A 19,425-nucleotide genomic window follows, 5' to 3' on the forward strand; every position below is an offset into this window, starting at 1 on the left:
CCCCAAGCCCCTTTGCAACCCACCTTTACCGCAGCTCTTCCTTTTAATGCTGTTTCTCACTTAATGAGTAATGTAAGACAGCTTCAAACAACAATCTTCTTTTGACCACAGTTGTGCTGACTGAAGTTTAATTATCATGGCAAAGAACTTACAGGTGGGCCAGGCTTGCCAGGGTCACCTTTTTCTCCAGTGTCACCTGGTTTTCCTGGTAATCCCAATGGACCCTGATCAACAAGTAGAAAGAAATGGAAGAATTTAGCCCTTGACTCATGTTTCACAAATAAAAGTGTCAGATTTAAAGCCTGGCCAGCATTGTAACTACACATTCGGTATACTACATACTGGTTTGTCGCATTTTCAGATTTTGTCAAAATACATTTTGAAGTTACTTTCTAAATTTTGTGGGAAGTATTGTTTTTCCTTTTTTCTTATTTGAACTTTACAACTGTTGAACAAATACCCTGATTCCTCTTTCACCAGGCTCTCCAGCTGGTCCTTGTTCACCCTGCGAAAACAAATTAAATGACTCCGTGGAGGTAATATGTGATGCTGGGGATGATTATAGGGATGTTAAATCATTTTAAAAATAACAATCTTCAAAAGCAACATGTTTAAAAGTCCAAGCACTGGTCAACAAAACAGTCACGTAACAAACAAATAGACTTTACCTTCATTCCCGGTTCTACTATAGCTCCAGGTGCACCCTACACACAAATTAAACAATAAATCTAAGCAGTAGGAAATATTTAGCCAAATGTGCTAACATTCACAATATACGTGTGAACAAAAGGGAAGAGATAAAATAATTACATTTTTTCTGGTCCATTAGTTAAATTTTTCACACTGTTAGCATTTTTCTGACACCATTGTTTCTGAATAGACCTGTTTATCAAACTAAATCTGAACTCCACTGTACCTACCATACAAACAAAACTCATAGTTGCTGTAACGGCCACTCAGGATTTACTTACATCTTTACCTCTTAATCCCGGTTCTCCAGGATTGCCAGGTAATCCAATGCTCCCTTTTTCACCTTTAGAGCCATCTTTCCCCTGAGCAAAGACATGACCTCTGATTTACAATGTCAGCAAAAAAAATGTATGCTTTAAAAATAAATAATTGGGGTTTTTAATTGTTTAATACAAATCTGTTGTAGAATTGTACAACATATTAACAGCCAGCTCAATTTGGGTTTTGATGTAAAAAAAACAAACAAAAAACGGTATTGTCTGTATTTACAAAGAGTGCAGTGGCAAGATTGCATCTAAGAGGTGGGCTGACTTTAGGAAGTGATCCTGCTCCATTTCTGGGACTTCCTTTCTCAAGTCGTAAATTATAAGTAGAAGCATATTTAAATCAGTACACAAATTGATTTGCAACACACAATTTGCTGAGAATTGCACCGATATTGAGACTATATTTAGCCCATTTTTTGTACTTGATAATGAAATTAACTGACTATGTTTAGAAAAGGAGCACAATGTTTGTAAATCACCTGTAAAGTCACCCTATGAGTACTATTTGGGGATTGTGCTCACACGCTGTTTTGCCCTGTTTAGTAATATGGCGTAATTCAAACGTTATTCAAGTGGTTCAATTAAGTGTTTTAAACTTTAACTGAAATTAACATTTAGTAAACTTCTAAAACCAAAAAGAATTTTTGGCCATAAAAAAATATTTTTAACATGTCTATGCCTTGTCTATGTTTATGTCTACCCTTAGCTCCTATGAAGTTTTGCCTAGGCATGGATTTATCTGGCAAGATTTGCCAAACACTTGTGTTAAGCATGTGGAAAAGCCAGGTGTTGCGAAGTGCTCACAAAAAAAAGATCGTGGACAAACGCAACAAATCATACATAATTTCAGGTAGACCCCTACATGACACTGAATAGCCCACCAACAAAACCTCTGTTTTCACTTGTAGCAACGTACTGTGCAAATTTCCCAAATGCAGCAGACTGCATAGAATGATTGTGTGGATTTTTTTTTCACATCTGCCTCCTATTACTGGAAATTAGTGAAAAAGTATAGAAGAAAAACTAAAATTAAGCAAAGGTGTCAATCCAAAAATACAAAATTAATGTATGTGTTTATAGTCTATGTGTTCTTGAATACTACTGCTTGTTTTCACCTTGCATGTAGTATTTTGACCCATTGTTTACAGAAAAAATAATTCATGAGAAGAACTTAATGTAACCAGTGATGACTCACCTTTTGTCCTGGTTTTCCTGATAAACCAACATTTCCCTGTAAACAATGAAACTAATAAAACATCTAACAACAACAACACACAGCAATTTCCTGCTTTATGATTCCAGGATGGCAACAGCGTTAAAGAATCAAATGACTCACCCTTTCTCCATTTTCTCCCTTTTGCCCCTGCTGTCCTGGAATCCCAAAACCAGGACTACCCTGCACATATCAAAACAAACCATAACCGTACCATAAAATGATATTCAGTTATTCTATTTGCTCTAATCCTGCAATAATAAAATTGAAATGACCATGATGGACAATATCTCTCCATAACAACCTTTTCTCCCTTGTCTCCTTGTTCTCCCTTTATTCCCTGAGGGCCTGTAGAACCAACTGGACCGATGTCCCCCTGAGAGAACACATACATGAGCACATGTACATCAATTGATAAGAGAAGGCTAAACCTCTCTCCACTCTAAATGGACCCTGTGGACTGTCATTAATTATGTGCCATCCAACAGAGCATTCAGTCTCCCTGAAAAAGCTAATGAGAGAAAATTTTTAATTGTGTTCGATAAGCGGGTCCATGAGATTGAGTCTGCAAAAATACACCAATTAATTAACAATGTTTTCAATTACTCACCTCTGGCTGATTTATTTTAACTCACTTAAGATAAATACGTGCACACAGCTTAGTCTGGTTGAGAAGAAATTAAAAAAGGTGTTACAGCACCCATAGTTTCAGTAGTTTAAATCCTTTTACTCAATGATAAAACCTTTACCTGGAACTAATAGTAATTTCCTTATTTTAATCTTAAATGCCTTAACTGCAGACGAGCAGCTCGTACCAACAGAAAAAGTTGTTATAATTGCACTTTACACAGAGTTTGCAACGTCTCTTTGTACGCAGCTGAAAAAGAACAAAATTAAATCATCCAGGTTTCACAGCTGACTGCAACTACCACAGCATGACTTCTATATTAGGTTCTTATCTGTTATTATCTCACAGGTTTGAAACACGTGGTTAGCAACTATGATTACTTCATTGTTTCCCATAAAAGAAAAGCAACCCTGGAATAGATGATGGGTACATCAAAAACCACAACCATTAGTAACTAGTAAGCATAGATCTAATTAAAAGAAAGCTAATCTATATCACAGCCTCCCTATTGCTGATCTGTATCTGTTAAACTGACAGAGGGACAAATGAAAGTTTATAGAGGTTAGGCTTACAAAAAGGGATCCTGTACCACTGTCCAGAATTTATTAGCTCAAACTCAGAATTCTAAATCTATAAAGGATTGTTAAAATCCTGCTAGCCAGCTAACCCCTGGACTGTCCAAAAATGTCTCAGGAAGGAAGGAGTATTTCAAATCAAACAGACAAAAACTGTCTGATTTTACTAAAAGTAAGATGCTGAGTGTAGGTAATGAATGAACCCCCAAAATGTTGGCGTCTGCTCCTTGATGACTGCAGTTCCACCAACATGTAACTTTTTCTTTAAGTGCAATGAGACACAGGGTTCATCCAATTACCAGTCAGGTGCCTGCCTGAATATGAAACATGTATAAGAAGATGGCAAAAATGAAGGCTGAGATGGAATTATACAGGTAGCTAGCTGCACCGACTGCTGGTGACATGCTTTTTCTCTTTTGTGTGCTTTATATCCCACAGCTTTTGATCAGGTAGGCTGAAGTTAGCATATGGTAGATGGTGAGAAAGACACCAGTTTCCCTTTTCAGATGTCAGCCAGTCAAACTGTAAAAGGAATCGCCTGGAAAGGCTGGTTAGTAACACTATGGGGGAATCTCATATGATAAAGGTGTAGATTATGGATGCTGTGACTTTAAAAGCACCTTTCTTAACTTTTCCTTATGTAATTAAGAATATATAGTGCCCGATGATTGACTTGAGAACTATCCAGACCATACCCTTGATGTCCTATGACAGCTGGAATATCCATCACCTCCTTCCCCAGAACCCAACAGGTTAAGCATTTCTTCAAGGACATTTAAGGCTATTTGACATATTTGAAGTCTGTAATTTAGCTGAAAACAATGTTTTGGAAGAATGTTGATGTAGTATACACTGATTGGAAAATTCAGTGGTGAAAATAGAAACAGATCAGCAAAAGTTCTGGAAAAAGCTCACATACTGGTAACTTACCCTGGCCCCCTTTTTCCCAGCTGGACCAATTACCTGTTGTGACAGGGAAAAGACAGTTTAATAGCAAAACCTCTATATACTAGATTGAAATATATGAAATGGTTTTCTTACACCCTTCGCCGGGTCTCCAGCAGGTCCTCTTGGACCTTCATCTCCCTTTAATCCCATCGGTCCTGCAGGCCCCTAGAAATGTGAAGGTGAACTGTCAGTGCCACTTCCGTTGTGACCGTTAACTCCAAGCCTCTCTGATAAAAGCTGTTTATTTTTGTTCCCAACAAATCAAAACCAATTTCTTCTTTTTATCATAAAAACTAATCTTGTTGAATGACTACAAAGCGTACTACAAAACACAGGAAGATGGCCCTCATGATGACAGTTTTTCCGGTAGCAATCTCTTCCAAAAGATTATGCTGCTTCAAATTAAAAATCACTGAAGCAGAAAAAAACGACCCATTTGCAAAACATACCCACTGAGGTTTGACAATTTGGCTCGTGGATGTATGCAATCATAACCATCTCTGATAGAGTGTAATCTTCCAAACCCAGAACAAAATGACTTCCTCATTTGTTCATTCATCAATCTAAATGTCTGCTTGGAGACATTAGCAAAAGTTATTAATAGGTTTAAAGCTAGTCTTTTAGTTTTCAGAGCTGGTGCAAAATAAAAACACTGCATTTGCCCCTCCCTTGTTTTTTAGATTTCTTTATAGCTTTTGATAAATTCTTTTAACATCTGTTCCAATTTATTTCGATCTTCTCTAATCCCCACAGAGTCGAAGGTGTACATACAGGTTCAAATATATGCATATTCTAATATACTGATATTTGGTTAAATGTGTCTCAGCAAGTTGCAGTTTGACGGGATGCTTTAGGTAGCCATCGACAACTGATCACAAATCCCGCCAGGATAATTCTGGCTGGGGTCCTCTTGGCAGAATTTGTAGGATTCATTTAAACTGGTTGGTTTTCTGGCATTTCCTGACTAAGCATAGTCTACAAATTTTCAAAAGGGTTGAGGTCGGGACTTTGGAAAGGACATTACAGTGTTTGTGTTTGGAGACAGTCCTTATTTATTATTCCATTACTTGTGCAATATACCAGCACCACTGGCAACAAAACAACCCCAGAGCATGATGCTGCTACCACCATGCTTGAAAGTTGGTGCAGTGTTCTTAGGTTTGAAAGTCTCATCCATACTCCTCAAAAAGTAGTAGCAGGATAATTCAGTCTTTGTCTGACAATAAAGATTTTCTCTTTTCTTTTAAACCTCTTAAAACCTTTAAACTTTTAGATCTCTGACATAAACTATATATGTGTCTGCTCAACTTATCACTTCGTAGATCATCTCATCGAGGTCTCTTAATTGTTCCATGCTCTTACCTTAAAACAAGAGCCAATCACGCTAATGAGGTTTCAGAAAAGCCTTTCTTAGCTTATCAGGATGATTGGTTTGCTTTTAAAAAATGACGAAAACTCATTTCTATAAGTTAGCTTTCCGCAATTATTATGGGCCACAGTTTATATTTTTTGTGTGTATAAAAGTGTGTCTGTTGAAATGAATGTGTCACTATGTGTCTGTATGTTGAACTGTATTTATTTATCTTTAAACTGTGACTGTGTTTTGAAAAGCGTTGTATAATTAAACTTTTATTATTATTATTATCATTATTACTAATAAATCTGATGCCACATTGTATAAGATGCAATCCTCACTCACTGGGGGTCCTTGTGGTCCTATTGGTCCCACCTCTCCTTGGTCTCCCTAAAGAAGAAAGAAAATGTTAACGCACACTTTTTTTGTAAGCAGCCTTATTCTTGTTAATCTAAAATGAATCTTCACATTCATATGCATGATAATTGTAAAGCAGAAAGAATTTATATGTGAATGACCTCACCTTGTCTCCTGGCTCCCCTTTCATTCCTTTTTTCCCCTGCGGGTATAAATAAATCACTTGCTTTAAATTAATTCATCAATGATTGTTATGCAGTCTTCACTTTTATCTGTGATAAATCTGCTTCATTTTATTAGAAGGAAGTGCAATTCATTTATATGCATTTAAGTATAAAACATGCAGGGTAGTCATATGTGACTATTCAGTTGGTGATAAAGTGCACACCCGAGGTCCAATGATTCCCTGGATGCCCTGCTCTCCACGCTCACCCTTAAAAGACAAAGTGAAGAAACATGTGAACCCACAATAAAGTTTTAACAATAAGGGGGGTTTAGATTACTTTAGAATATTAGCAAAAATCTGAGTTTAAAAATGTATATTTTGGTACCTTTGGGCCAACTGGTCCTGCTAATCCAATATCTCCCTGCATGACAAAAGTAAAACAAACACACAAATAATCCAGTCTTTAATGCAGTGCAGACTATTCTCCAAAGTCAAGCTGATGACTAAACTCTGTGTCCTTCATGTCTGCTGTAAGGTACCTTCTCTCCTTTCTCTCCATGAGGACCTTGAACACCTTGTATGCCAACTCCCTCCTCACCCTGCAAGAAAAAATAAATATTACAAACAATAAAGTATTTTTAGTAATTATGCACTTAGGGTCTTTATAAGCACAAAAGCTGTAATTCAAAATTACCTTTTCTCCTTTCTGACCTGGCAGTCCTGGTCCCCCATCAACACCAATGGGACCAGGCAAACCTGCAATGCCCTGCAGCAGTTTGCACATGTGTCAGTTTGCGATGTGAGAGACAAAGCGGGCACAGAAACGTCTCAAATTCTGTTTTATTTTTTTCTTAACTAAGCTGCCCGAACACTATCATTTTATCAGCTATGTGCTTACATCTTTTCCCGGCTCTCCTTTGTCTCCTTTCACGCCCTGCTTCCCACGTAAGCCCTTTCAAAAATAAATGAAATATTATAAGATATGCAAACACAACAAGACATATTATATAACAAAATAACCAAGCGGTTTGAAAATAGGCTGATATACAACATTTATGAAAGTAAATTAAAAGTAGGGATTCGGGGGTTTTTTTTGAGCAAATGTATAAAACGACAAGAAGACAGCTTTCATACTTACTTTTGTACCCGGCTCTCCGGGATCTCCCTGCGAAGTGCAAACAGTAGAAGCAGCTTTGTTGGACTGTGCTGTCAAAACATCTTTGTGACTCTTCATACTAAATACTCCAAGCTGTCTTGACATTATGTGATGTGCAGTGACAGGCATTATAAAACATCATGAATTAAAAAAAGGTGGGGTGTAATTACAATGCCCTTTTTTTTCTTTGCTTCCCTTGAATTTACGTTACCTTGACAGCTATTCCTGGTGGCCCCGGTGATCCTGGCTGACCAGGCAGACCTGGAGCTCCATTGACCCCTGGAAGACTGGGAGGTCCTGGGGGACCCTGTAACATGCAGTTAAAAGTATCTTAAAATGCCTTAAAGATTACCTTTCAAAAACTACTTGTTTATTTGTTTGTTTTTTGGGGAAATTTTTTATTTTATTTTTTTTGCCTTCTCGAAAACTCACTGAGGAGCCTGGCTCTCCTTTTCGTCCGGGCACAAAATTTGCATCTGTACCAGCTATGACGTATCCCGGCTCTCCCTGAGAGGAAGGCAAAAAAAAAAAGACTCTGTTCATTGTTGTTGCAGCATACAAATCTTAAAAGTGCATAAACATCTGTCTCATGAATAGAAAGCAAAATTAAATGCATGGATTACACTTACTCTCTCTCCTCTCTGTCCCTTTGGACCAGGGAGCCCAGGTGGACCCTACCATGAAAAGACTGTTTCAAAAATCCTTTACAGTCTCCAAAGAATATAGATGACACAATTAATCAATCTATTTTTTTTTTACAGATATTTTGTTCTCACCATGTCACCTGGAACACCTGTAGGGCCCTGGAAATTTAGAAAGTAATCATATTTTCAGGTTCAGATCAGATAAGTGTGAAATTCTGTTCTATATGGATATACAAGCGTGAGAAAAGGAACGTTCTTGTAGCACTATATGCAGACCTATGATGCACTGCACAACAAATTAAACACAGCATATCAGCACAAACACCTCATGCCAACTGTCAAGCACGGTGGTGGAGGGGGGATAACTTTGCTCCTTGCAATAAGTAGATCAAATGTGAGGCCATCTCCGTACGTCCTGTCGAAGTTCAGACCACAACCTGACTGAAATGCTTGGACCTCAAGAGAGCTGTGCATACACTCTTTGCACAGGACTGCTTATACTGCTGTAAAATCATTTTCATATGACTTTAGGTACCCGTTGGCCAGCAGAACCCGGTGGTCCAGTTCTTCCTGGGCGACCTGGCAAACCAGGAACACCGTCAGTTCCAGGAAGTCCCTGTCAAATTAAGACATTAGAGTCAGTCCTGAAAATAAAAATATTAATAAAAATATATATATATATTAAATAACAAATTGCAGAGGGACACAAATACTACTGCACTGTTAGTGGTTTCGATACAGCATTTAAACATAACACTAATTGTATATACTGAATTCAAAGAAGACAGTACACGGGAACTAATTTAATGCAAATGGTTTAAAAGACGAGGTTTCACATACTTTTGAAGCTGAAATGCTCTACAAACATCTTAATTCATGTTTTGTTTACATGCAACTCTTGTTGCTAAAACTATTTTGCTTTTTGTCACTCATACTGCATGTGCTAGTATAAGGTAATAAAGGGCAGATGTTGAAGACAACAAATAATAACTAAGGCATTTATGTGTAATGTGCACAAACAACCTTATTATTATTTATGTACATATATTCATGCACATACAATTAACATATGCTGTATGTGCTGATGCTTACCCTTTCTCCTTTTTCTCCTTTTGAAGATGTGAAAGGATCAAACTCTCCAGGGCTTTGTCTGAATCTCTACAACAACATTAATAATTGTTATTTTTTAAAGGTTTGGTTGATGATAAGTAAAAAAGTGTATCTGAATATACAAGGCAGAAGCGGGGCCAGTGAAAAACTGAATAGAAGGGAGAATAAAGTTTAAGCGTATTATTTAAAAGGCGACATAAAGTAAGAACAAACATACCAGACCAAGACCCAAACTGTCTCCCTGAAAGAATAAAAGATTATCAAAAAATAAAGAAATAAGTTTATGAAATGTTACAGGAAAAAATGCATCAGTTTTGTCTGAGTCAAATACAGTAACTCACCTTTTCCCCTTTTTGGCCCTGAAAAAACAGAAAATTCATATGATTAATCACTGCAGAATAACAAGGTTTAACAACTCACGATTATAACTTTGCAGGAGAAAGAATCAAACAAACCTTCATGCACTGAGTTAGGCATGGACCCTCGGGCTTAAGCATCTCCTCTGGGTCATCAGTGGGGGTGTCTAGCTGAGCACCCTGAAAATGAAAAAAAAATGAATGCATTACAAACTATTCAACTGACTTTTAAGTAGACTACAGAAGCAGAGAAGGCTCACTACAAAGCTTCTTTGAATTTGCTCGTCAAGAATAATTTGAATTCCTATTATGCAACACAAGGTTGTATAACAAATTTGAGATGTAGTCTGTTTGTGCTACCAAAAATTCTGAATGAATTATTCACTATTTGAGTCATAAAAGTAAAGCTACTGTTTGCAGTGAAGGGGGGGGATCTCAGAGCTTCACACGTGTAGTCTTGTGGCCTGAAGAAAGAAACTTCAAAGTTAATTGGTTAAGCAGCAGAGACACCACATGTAGTGCCAGTTGCTGAATTTCCCAGTTAGGACACTTTTTTATGCTCGTCGCTATAAGTGACTTAGTGACTTGGAAAGTTCTATCTGTGATATTGATTCAGAGAAATTTGAAGCTGTTTATCTGCTGCACCTAAAAAAACCCCCAAAAAAACAGGTGTGTCTGTCTTTGCCTCCTTTCTTCTAAAATCACCTGCTTATTTTTTTCCTTACAATGTGCAGTTGATTGTTCTCTGGCTACCACACCGCAAGATTGCTCATGTCCTCAGGATATGAACAAGAAAAATACATGTACATCCACAACAAAAGAGGGGCAGGTGCTGGCCCGACAACAAGTAAACAACAAAAGGAAAAAAATCAACTGCTTGAACACTGCAGAGCTCCGTTTTTTCCTACTGATTGCACCAGGAAATCTATGACGTTTCTACCACACCTACTCATTTTTAGAAAAGAAATTTTGAGTTTCATTATTGAATGCGAAGCTCAAATCAGCAGCATTCACAGAGGCTTTATTTATTATCAAGGTGTGTGAAGACGGGGGACAGTGGAGCCAACTGCTGAGGATCTATGTGGACAGGTCTATTGTCTTTTATGAAAAACCAGCCTCTCAAAACACATCATCAGAAATGGGCTGAGTCTGCAGTTACGTCCTCCAGTCTGACGTCAAGTAAAGAATGGTGACGTTTTCTCACCTGCAGAGCCTTTGTGTGCAAATTTAAAATTAACTGGATGGACCTTCTCCCTGGAGAAGGGAGCCGGAGATCGACAGACGGATTGGGGCTGCAGCTGCAGTAATGCGGACGCTGCACCGGTCCGTCGTGGTGAAGAGGGAGCTGAGTGTAAAAGCGAAGCTCTCAATTTACCGGTCGATCTACGTCCCTACCCTCACCTATGGCCACGAGCTGTGGGTAGTGACCGAAAGAACGAGATCGCGGATACAAGCGGCAGAAATGAGCTTCCTCCGAAGGGTGGCTGGCCTCTCCCTTAGAGATAGGGTGAGAAGTTCGGCCATCCGGGAGGGGCTCAGAGTAGAGCAGCTGCTGCTCCACATCGAAAGGAGCCAGCTGAGGTGGTTCGGGCATCTGACAAGGATGCCCCCTGGGCGCCTCCTGGGTGAGGTGTTCCAGGCATGTCCCACCGGGAGGAGGCCCCGGGGCAGACCCAGGACACGCTGGAGAGATTATATCTCTCGGCTGGCCTGGGAACGCCTTGGTATTCCCCCGGATAAGCTGGAGGAGGTGGCTGGGGAAAGGGAGGTCTGGGCCTCTTTGCTTAGGCTGCTGCCCCCGCGACCTGGCCCCGGACAAAGCGGATGAAAATGGATGGATGGATGGATGGACCTCTGTGTAATACATGGTCATTAGACACAAATAATAGGCTCCACAGGTGTTTTAGAAGATCCACCTACACGTGCAAGTATGTTCACTTTACAGGCACAGTATAAAAGCTGTCCCAATACAACAAAATCTCCTACAACGCATACTTGTATGTATCGCTTATGAACAAAGATTTTCTACATTTACAGTCATTTATTTGTTTTAGTTTCTTACAGACAGACAAGCAATACCTTTGCCTTATTTTTTTTACCTCACCTCATCTTGTAGTTTGAACTCTGTGATGAGTTCGTCGCTACAGAGGCTTCTGATAAATTCTCTCTCCACGGAGGGAAAATCATCAAAAGTTGGTGAATAGAAGATGTTTTTGTAGCTGGTGGGAGCTGCAATTTTATTCAGTTCTTCACGATCTGCATTCGAAACTCCAACTGCCAGGACGCTGACCCCTACAGAGACACAATCGTAACATGATAACTGAATATTTTAGTTTAAACTTTTAATGAGTGAAAAATCCGTTCACGTGTTTTGAACAGTTTATATTATAACTCACCCAAGGCGCGGGCAATTCTGGAGGGTGGCACCACATTGTCTTGGGCCTTGCCATCTGTAAACAAAACCAGAACATGGGGTACATCCTGCCTCATCCCATGAGCCTCCTGGAACAGTTCTTGCAGAACATAGCTGATGCCTTTTCCTGAGGAACAAAAGAACAAAAACAACAAAAAATAAGTTTTAAGAGAAAGTAATATGACTTTTGGTTAAATTCTGGTGGATTATGTTTGCTAGTTTTCCAGCACTGTAATGAGATTCTTCAGCCATGTTATTATTTGTGGTCCTGGACCATATGAATTCTTGTATCATCTCACTGATTCAACAACTTTTCTTTCTTTCTTTTTTTTACACAAAATTCAATTTGCCCATGCACAATAAAAGATCATCTCATATGATACTAACTACATCAGCAGTTAGTGTGCAGGTGTTTGGTAACAGAACAGTGTGACACCTGTTAAAAAGGCTATGGTTTTCAATACAGGAAATAGTAAAAGAGGCTCCTGGCCCACTGAAGATAGCTGGCAAAATGAGACAAAGCATGGTGCACATCTGTGTGAGTATCACCAACCGGTTTTGGTGTTGCCCCCTCCATAACGCAGCGCTCTGAGAGCCCTGAGCACAGAGTTTCTGTCTTTGAAGTCATTAAGGCGGAATTCAATGCGAGGCTCATCGCTGTAATGAACCACAGCTATCTGAAAGAAGATTGAGAGAGTGAGAAAATGCACATCATCATAACAGCAATATAAAGGATTTTTAGATCACAGCTGACTGTGATGAAACTTCATTCTTCAAAACAAAGATCATAAGAACTATATATTTGCTTGTGCTTGCCTCCTTGGCTGACAAAAAAATGGCATTATGCCATGTGTCTCCTTTCTGCCAATGTTTGAGTCTGATTCAGCCCATTTGGTGGAGAAGAGCACATTATGTTACTGCTAATGGTCTAAGCCTGCACATGAGACTCACCTTCCGGGCAGCTATTATGACTCAAAAACTGCAATCGAGTCCAATTTGTAATTGTCTAAACAGACTCACAGCCAAAGTGATAAAATTAAACACCTGAAAGTTTTATCTTCAGCACAGTACAAAGAAAAGTTTTTACTGAGCAACTAACCTGCGTGCCCTGTGAACCAATTACGGGGAAGTATGTAGCCACTCGAAATATGAAGTCTTTCATCTTCCTAAAGTTGTCAGTGCCAATGCTCGACGACTCATCCACCAAGAACACTATATCCGCTTTGGTCTTACCGCACACTGGACAGAAACAGGACAGAAAACAGTTCTAACTAAAAAATATGCTACATATTATTTAGCATGAGGGAAAAAATATAAGAGAATCTCTAAAATACCTGGTTGTGGTGGTGTTTTTTTCTCTGTCACTCTACTCAGTGTGGTTAATCGAAAGGACGTGACTGCTCCTGCCTTGCCCTCAGTGACACTTGGCTGAACGTGGGGCTTCTTGGTTGTTAAGGACTCAGTTGGAAGCACAACATCAGGGTGCCAGGTGGTCCTCATGGGTGATTGAGCAGTGGTTGTGTTGATGATAGAGGCAGTCTGGGAGTCCCCAGTGTTAGGTGGGGAATGGGGGGGCACTGTAGGTGGCACAGGCTGGACTGTTAACGCTGGGCGAGCTGGTCCCACTGTGATACACAGAACCATAACAAATAAATCAAACGCTTGAAGTCTCTGGAGTCAAACAGAGTCTTTGCTGGAACAACAAATGGGATTGCAAAGGAAGCAATAAAACACTGCTGCAGCATTCTTCAGTTTGGGTTTTCAGCTTGTACCAGTCTTAGGAAAAAGCTCCTGTAGGTGTTCACTGAATATCAACAAACAGAACAGCTGACAATAGAAAGCTAAGAAAGATGCATGGGTAGTCAGACAAATAGGTTCAACATTTTAAAGCATTCATGAAGTTTAGAATAAGATGGCCATATGAGAGATGTAGTGCTAAATAGCTTAACACTTAGCTAAGATAGCATTTCTTTTCTTCAGGAAGCTAATTTGAGCTTTGTCAATTTTATGCTTACAAAAATAAAAATACACACACAGTATAGTGTGATGTGACTGTAGGTATTATAGCCTGATCAGTGGATGTATTAAAGTAAACAGAAGGATCTGAAGTGTATGTCTGTCATTCAGTCAAACAACTTGGAGAGAGTCTTACATATTCTCTGATACATGGTGCTTATAGGCCCCTCCACTTCTCCATACAAAGGTCTGATGGTGAAAAGATATGTTCTGCCATACAAGAGATCACTGATCTTATAGTAGGTGAATCCAGGGCCAAGGATTTCTGTTTTTGTGTCAAACACTGAAAAAAACATACATAGAAAACATGGTGTTGCAAAGTGATCACTTGTGACAGTATGGATTCAAGAAATAAGAAATAGGAAAATAAATCTTTATACTAAAATGGATTTGAGTGTATAAAAAGGAAAGCAAACAGTATTTTTTAATAACCTGTAAAATAATGTGTCAAATCTACAAATAAAAATGATATATCTGAACATCTGGTGACAAATTACATGTACGGAGATTCTGTCAATTATGACAATATTACTTTAGGAATTTTGTTAATAAGACTTTTCACCTTATTAACAAAAGGGTGCTTATGTTGCCACTTTATTCACAAAAGACATATCATGGTTAAAACACTTTGAAATCTCTAAACAATTATTCCTGGCATGCTGGGATACTTGTGTTTTATTCAGGCAAATATTGCCTTTTCAGACCAAGACCTGCTAAATAAAAGAATGTTTATGGCAGGTCTCTGTATGCAGTGTAATATCATTTACATAATATGTAATTCATCTCTGGAGCCTAAAAGAAAGTTGCATGAATTATAAGAAGGTGCTTTATCAAGTTGTGGTTGCTTACTGACCTGAGATGTGCCTCCAGGAGAGGCGATATCCTGAGGCACCAGCTACGCGTGTCCAGTTCAGAACAGTACTGTTATCTGTTGTATTCAAAGCAACAAATCCTTCTACTTTGGGAAGATCCACTGAAACACACAAAATAGCTCTGATGAATAATGACATAAAGAAACAAGTGACATTAGGTGGATTTATTATATCATACGTCCTAATGAATATAAACTTTAACATTCCCAGTATTAGGCGCATATATGTACATAAAAGTTTTTTTTTTTGCATCCACCACATTAGATTTTAAATTAGGCCATCAATATGTGATTGAAGTGCAAACTTTCAGCTTTGACTCAAGAGGTTTGACAAAAGTTTTGAATGACTTGTTCCTGAAATACAACCATTTTAAACGTAGTGATTTTATGAGGCTCAAAGTAATTGGAGAAGTTTTTCATAGCCTCTGATAAAAGATTTTGAGTTGACTCAAAGTGTTTAACTTGCATTTTGGTAGCTGCTCATTGGAACTTTCAATACGAGGTACTTTTAAATCTACTAAATTTTAAGCCACCGTAGTGGCATTTACACATAATCTGTTTAAGGAAACTGGTGAAACATATATTACTGAACATTTCCCTGAAACTCAGACTGTTCCCTACTACCAGGGCCAGGCAGGACTCACAGGTACGTGCTGTGACCAGGACAGCGCTTCCTTCCCTGCTGCCCACCATGGAGGACACCTGGATCTTGTAAGCTGAGCTCTCTCGCAGGTTGCGGATGGTGTAGGAGGCAAAATCAGCCGATACCACATGGGACTTCTCATCACCCCCTAGTGCACAGAATAATTAAATCCAGCATGAAAGTGTCAAACAACCGTGTTTGCAGTCATTTACGGATGAAACTGTTATACAATGAGTCACAAGAGTCTAAACTGAGGAGTGGTAACTCATTATGCTGCTAGATGCTGTAATAGGAAAATACTGCAAATATTTTAATTTAAGACATGCTTAATATTTTCATCGACCCGAGTGAAAAAAAATTTTCTCAGCTTCTCTGATCCAGAGATGTAAATGCAGTTGTAATTCTACTGTATATTATGTCTACTTGTTCATAGCCTGAGGCATTAGAATACACATTTGGGTGGTTTATTTATGTGGTTTCTTACCAAGAAATGGGATCCAAGAGATTTTGTATCCAGAAGCCCCTGATGCTTTTTTCCAAGATAGTGTGAAGGAATTTACTCCAATGTCCTCAACCTTCACCTCCCTCACTGGCTGGATTGGATCTGACTCTGACACTGCAGCTAAGCATAACATAACATGACCACAGGAGATGTTAATCCAGGTTTTATACCATAAAGCTGTAACAATTTTTTTTTCACATCACAATGCATTAAGGACCCAGAAATCATAAAATATGTGATTAAAATATCTGAAAAAATTGCTGATGTGACTTTACTTACCCCTCCCTATTATTTTACACTGTAATAAACGTAGCACTTGAAGCTCGGAATAACACTCTGACAGTGACAGTGATAGAATGATAGCAGCCCTGCTGACTTGGACTCAGTGACACATACTACAAGTGACAGCAGCAGGAACTGTGGTTATAACGGGAAGACCAAAGTACATGACATGTCAGTCAAACGGCGACACTTACGAGGGTTTATGTGGCACAGATTGGGGAACTTTGCCGTACCCTTCCCATTTAATTACGATGGGGGCACAGCTGCACAGAGCCATTTTAGATCTAAAGATGGCTCATGATAAATTCAAAGTCACTGAGACTTCACATATGTTTAGTACCTGTGAGCTGAGATAAGGAGATTTCTGGTCCCTCTGAGTTGCCATACACTGCACAGATGGTGACTGTGTAGGTAGACTGTGGATTCAGGTCTTTGAGACGATGGAAGAGGATGCTACGATCCAGGTACTGGACTTGGGGTTTGCTATTATCTGCAAGCATCAGACGAAAACAAAACAAAAGACAAATTATCCATCTATCTGTTGTAAAGATAATGTATGGTAAATAGAGGGTCTTTAATCGGGCTGGCATGCTGGCATGCTTTAAAATGGTGTAATGGGAAGGAATAGGTATAAATATATTACCTGTTTTCCATGAGAGTTTGTACTCGGTGGCTCCAACGATGGGACTCCACGCCACATCTATAGTGGTGCTTGTGTAGGATGTCACCTTGAAGTTAGAGACATAACCCAAAGGAGCTGAAAAAATGAAAGAAAAAACATCAAGGACTGATCTTATAAATACCCTGTTTCAAGTAAAAAAGATGAATCACAAATCTTTGGCGTTTTTGATTTCCTCATCGTGACTTTTTTTCTTAAAGCCCATTTTGGAAGTTGCTGAAAGTCTGCTGATCACTAAACGCACTGCTCACTTCAGTGTCAGGACACCAATTCGTTGGGTGTGGTTACACATGTAACAGAGGTCAGTGACGATGTGTGTGGTCATGGTTAATACAAACAAAAAAGTCTGTTTAGCATGTAGTGTTGCCCCCAAAATTCGTTGTGCATTGCACCACTGAATTCAATTCTCTCCTCATGAACCATTTACATATCAAAATTTCTTATCAAGGTTTCAAGGTTTGTTTGCATTCATCTTTATAAGGTTTAATGTTTAGTTTTTAATATTTTTCGTCCCAGGCATTGTTAGCTTGATAGTGAAAGCTTGATATAAGTGCTCCTGGATATCAGTGGAATGATGTGATATCATTATTACGTCACCTGTGTGCATGCACCCACAACAGACAAAACAGAGAACCAATAATGGGAACAGCTCCACAGCTCTACTGCTTATAGACTGTGCAAGCTGGCATATCTGAGTACTTTCAGTAATACAGAGAAGTTTGAAAAACTATTTAGCTTTCTAGTTTCAGTCATGAAAAAAACCCTTTTAGACTTTAAGAGAAGTGACAGAAGTAGGAACTGTGGTTGAAATGGAGTCATTCCTGTGCCCCAAGGGTCCTATGTTCCTGAGCTCTAAAAGGCACATAATGGGAAGCTGGAAAAATGCATATTTTCCAGCTAACTAAGCACCTAATGTGACTTATGACTTATGGGCTATTGTGGGTACGCGTCAAAAAGTTCTATAGAGTGTTACCCAATGTTTTTGTATGTGTGTGTCTGCAATAGAATGGTAAAGCAATATTGAACTGAGGAAACATAGCACCATAAGAACATAGATATACTCCTGTTACCATGGCCACATGCCAATCAAACAAAACCAGATCTCTTTCTCTCGCCATTATACTTACTGAATGACTGAGATGACGCCGCACAGAGGAACAAGACAACTAGAGGTCAGATTTCATTGATAACAGCCAGTAAGCATCCTGGGAAGCTGCTCCGGTAAGTGTGGAACACAATTTTTAAAAATAATATTTATTACATCTTTACTTCCTTCTAATAAACACTAAAGCTACACCCAAAAGTTTTCTGGGGGAAAAAAGTCTATTGAAAAAGATGAAAAAATGGCTTATTCCTACATTTGAATATGATGTCTGGTGAACAAGGTTACTTACAAGTTCTGAAGGTGGCAGCGATGCCAGGTCCAACCGCAGCGCCAAACAGCACGTAAAGCGTCAGGACATACTCCGTATCATGGGCTACATTTTTCAGCTGGTACTGTGTAGTGCTGGTGTTCAGAGCCAATTGTCTGGGACGATCCCGACCAACAAACTCTAGAAATAATATTAACATTACAGTTAGTCTGTTATTCCTCAGTGACTTCAAACTTTCACTTCGTATCAGAGGCAAATATCCTCCTTCTTTCCCTGTATTTCATCGCAAGCTACTGTCATGTTGCTATGGTTAAAGTGTCCATTGAGAAAATAACCGAGTTGAGAATATCTGCAAAAAACAAGGGTAAACAGCGGCAGACAATAGTGACTGAATAAATCACCTGGGGTGGGTCTCCATGCCAGTCTGTATCCTGTAGCCCCCGGGACACTGTTCCATGAGACGACTGCAGTACTTGTGCTCACAGCAGATACTTTCAGAGTCTGTACTGAACTACTTTCCACTGACAGAAAGAGAGATAGTGAAAGACAAAGAGGACTGTTATGCATCTTATCTACTGCTTTGGTGCAATTTTATTTTGAAAATTTTTAATTACATGTCTTGATTTTCGCAGTGGTGATAGGCCCCTCAATGTCTCCAAAGATGGGGTTGATGGTGATGGTGTACTCAGAGCCTGTGTGGAGGCCCTGTATCATGTAGAAGTTAAAATTGTCCCCGAGGTTTATGTTTTCTATGTGGCCTTCTACAAGATATAAAGTGACATTTAAGCAAAGAGATGTATTAAATTAAATATTTCGCATTTTAGCTGTTTCGCAAGAAAGGTACTTAACCACGATACCTGTAGATGCCCATGTCAAACGGTATCCTGTAGCACCTTTAACTGATGCCCACCTTGCTTGAACGGTGTCTGTGGTGGCATTTTGGACCAGAAACTGATGAACTGGCACCAACTTCACTATTAAGCACATCCCACACATACATGCAAAGGTAAATTTAGGTAAATTATACACAATGACATGACAGAGTAGAGAATAGAGTCTGCTTGCTAATATTTTTTACTAAAACAATACCACCCTGCTGTGGAAATATTGTGGTACTGCACTT

The 19,425-nt window shown here is 39.1% G+C and overlaps 1 protein-coding gene across 5 annotated transcripts in view; it reads right to left on the minus strand.

Annotated features, from left to right (window-relative positions):
• col7a1l (collagen type VII alpha 1-like) overlaps positions 1-19,425 on the minus strand; it is a 78,254-nt gene that overhangs the window by 42,568 nt on the left and 16,261 nt on the right. For all 5 annotated transcript variants that reach the window (XM_076875613.1, XM_076875614.1, XM_076875615.1 and 2 more), the window contains exons 11-51: positions 19,160-19,276; positions 18,917-19,063; positions 18,704-18,823; positions 18,324-18,482; positions 16,894-17,007; positions 16,591-16,740; positions 15,951-16,088; positions 15,468-15,614; positions 14,806-14,925; positions 14,089-14,235; positions 13,271-13,561; positions 13,036-13,175; positions 12,490-12,613; positions 11,920-12,063; positions 11,628-11,815; positions 9,623-9,703; positions 9,509-9,526; positions 9,385-9,408; positions 9,150-9,215; positions 8,593-8,673; positions 8,190-8,216; positions 8,043-8,087; positions 7,846-7,920; positions 7,625-7,720; positions 7,396-7,422; positions 7,156-7,209; positions 6,952-7,023; positions 6,797-6,856; positions 6,643-6,678; positions 6,480-6,524; positions 6,258-6,293; positions 6,080-6,124; positions 4,474-4,545; positions 4,363-4,395; positions 2,534-2,605; positions 2,353-2,412; positions 2,212-2,247; positions 972-1,052; positions 669-704; positions 461-505; positions 153-224 (exon numbers count right to left, since the gene is read on the minus strand). In XM_076875613.1, coding sequence (XP_076731728.1) covers positions 153-224; positions 461-505; positions 669-704; positions 972-1,052; positions 2,212-2,247; positions 2,353-2,412; positions 2,534-2,605; positions 4,363-4,395; positions 4,474-4,545; positions 6,080-6,124; positions 6,258-6,293; positions 6,480-6,524; positions 6,643-6,678; positions 6,797-6,856; positions 6,952-7,023; positions 7,156-7,209; positions 7,396-7,422; positions 7,625-7,720; positions 7,846-7,920; positions 8,043-8,087; positions 8,190-8,216; positions 8,593-8,673; positions 9,150-9,215; positions 9,385-9,408; positions 9,509-9,526; positions 9,623-9,703; positions 11,628-11,815; positions 11,920-12,063; positions 12,490-12,613; positions 13,036-13,175; positions 13,271-13,561; positions 14,089-14,235; positions 14,806-14,925; positions 15,468-15,614; positions 15,951-16,088; positions 16,591-16,740; positions 16,894-17,007; positions 18,324-18,482; positions 18,704-18,823; positions 18,917-19,063; positions 19,160-19,276 — 3,641 coding nt within the window. The remainder of the gene's footprint in view (positions 1-152; positions 225-460; positions 506-668; positions 705-971; positions 1,053-2,211; positions 2,248-2,352; positions 2,413-2,533; positions 2,606-4,362; positions 4,396-4,473; positions 4,546-6,079; positions 6,125-6,257; positions 6,294-6,479; positions 6,525-6,642; positions 6,679-6,796; positions 6,857-6,951; positions 7,024-7,155; positions 7,210-7,395; positions 7,423-7,624; positions 7,721-7,845; positions 7,921-8,042; positions 8,088-8,189; positions 8,217-8,592; positions 8,674-9,149; positions 9,216-9,384; positions 9,409-9,508; positions 9,527-9,622; positions 9,704-11,627; positions 11,816-11,919; positions 12,064-12,489; positions 12,614-13,035; positions 13,176-13,270; positions 13,562-14,088; positions 14,236-14,805; positions 14,926-15,467; positions 15,615-15,950; positions 16,089-16,590; positions 16,741-16,893; positions 17,008-18,323; positions 18,483-18,703; positions 18,824-18,916; positions 19,064-19,159; positions 19,277-19,425) is intronic.

Source organism: Maylandia zebra, linkage group LG17 (assembly GCF_041146795.1).
Source record: "Maylandia zebra isolate NMK-2024a linkage group LG17, Mzebra_GT3a, whole genome shotgun sequence".
In the NCBI taxonomy this organism is placed as follows: Eukaryota; Metazoa; Chordata; class Actinopteri; order Cichliformes; family Cichlidae; genus Maylandia; species Maylandia zebra.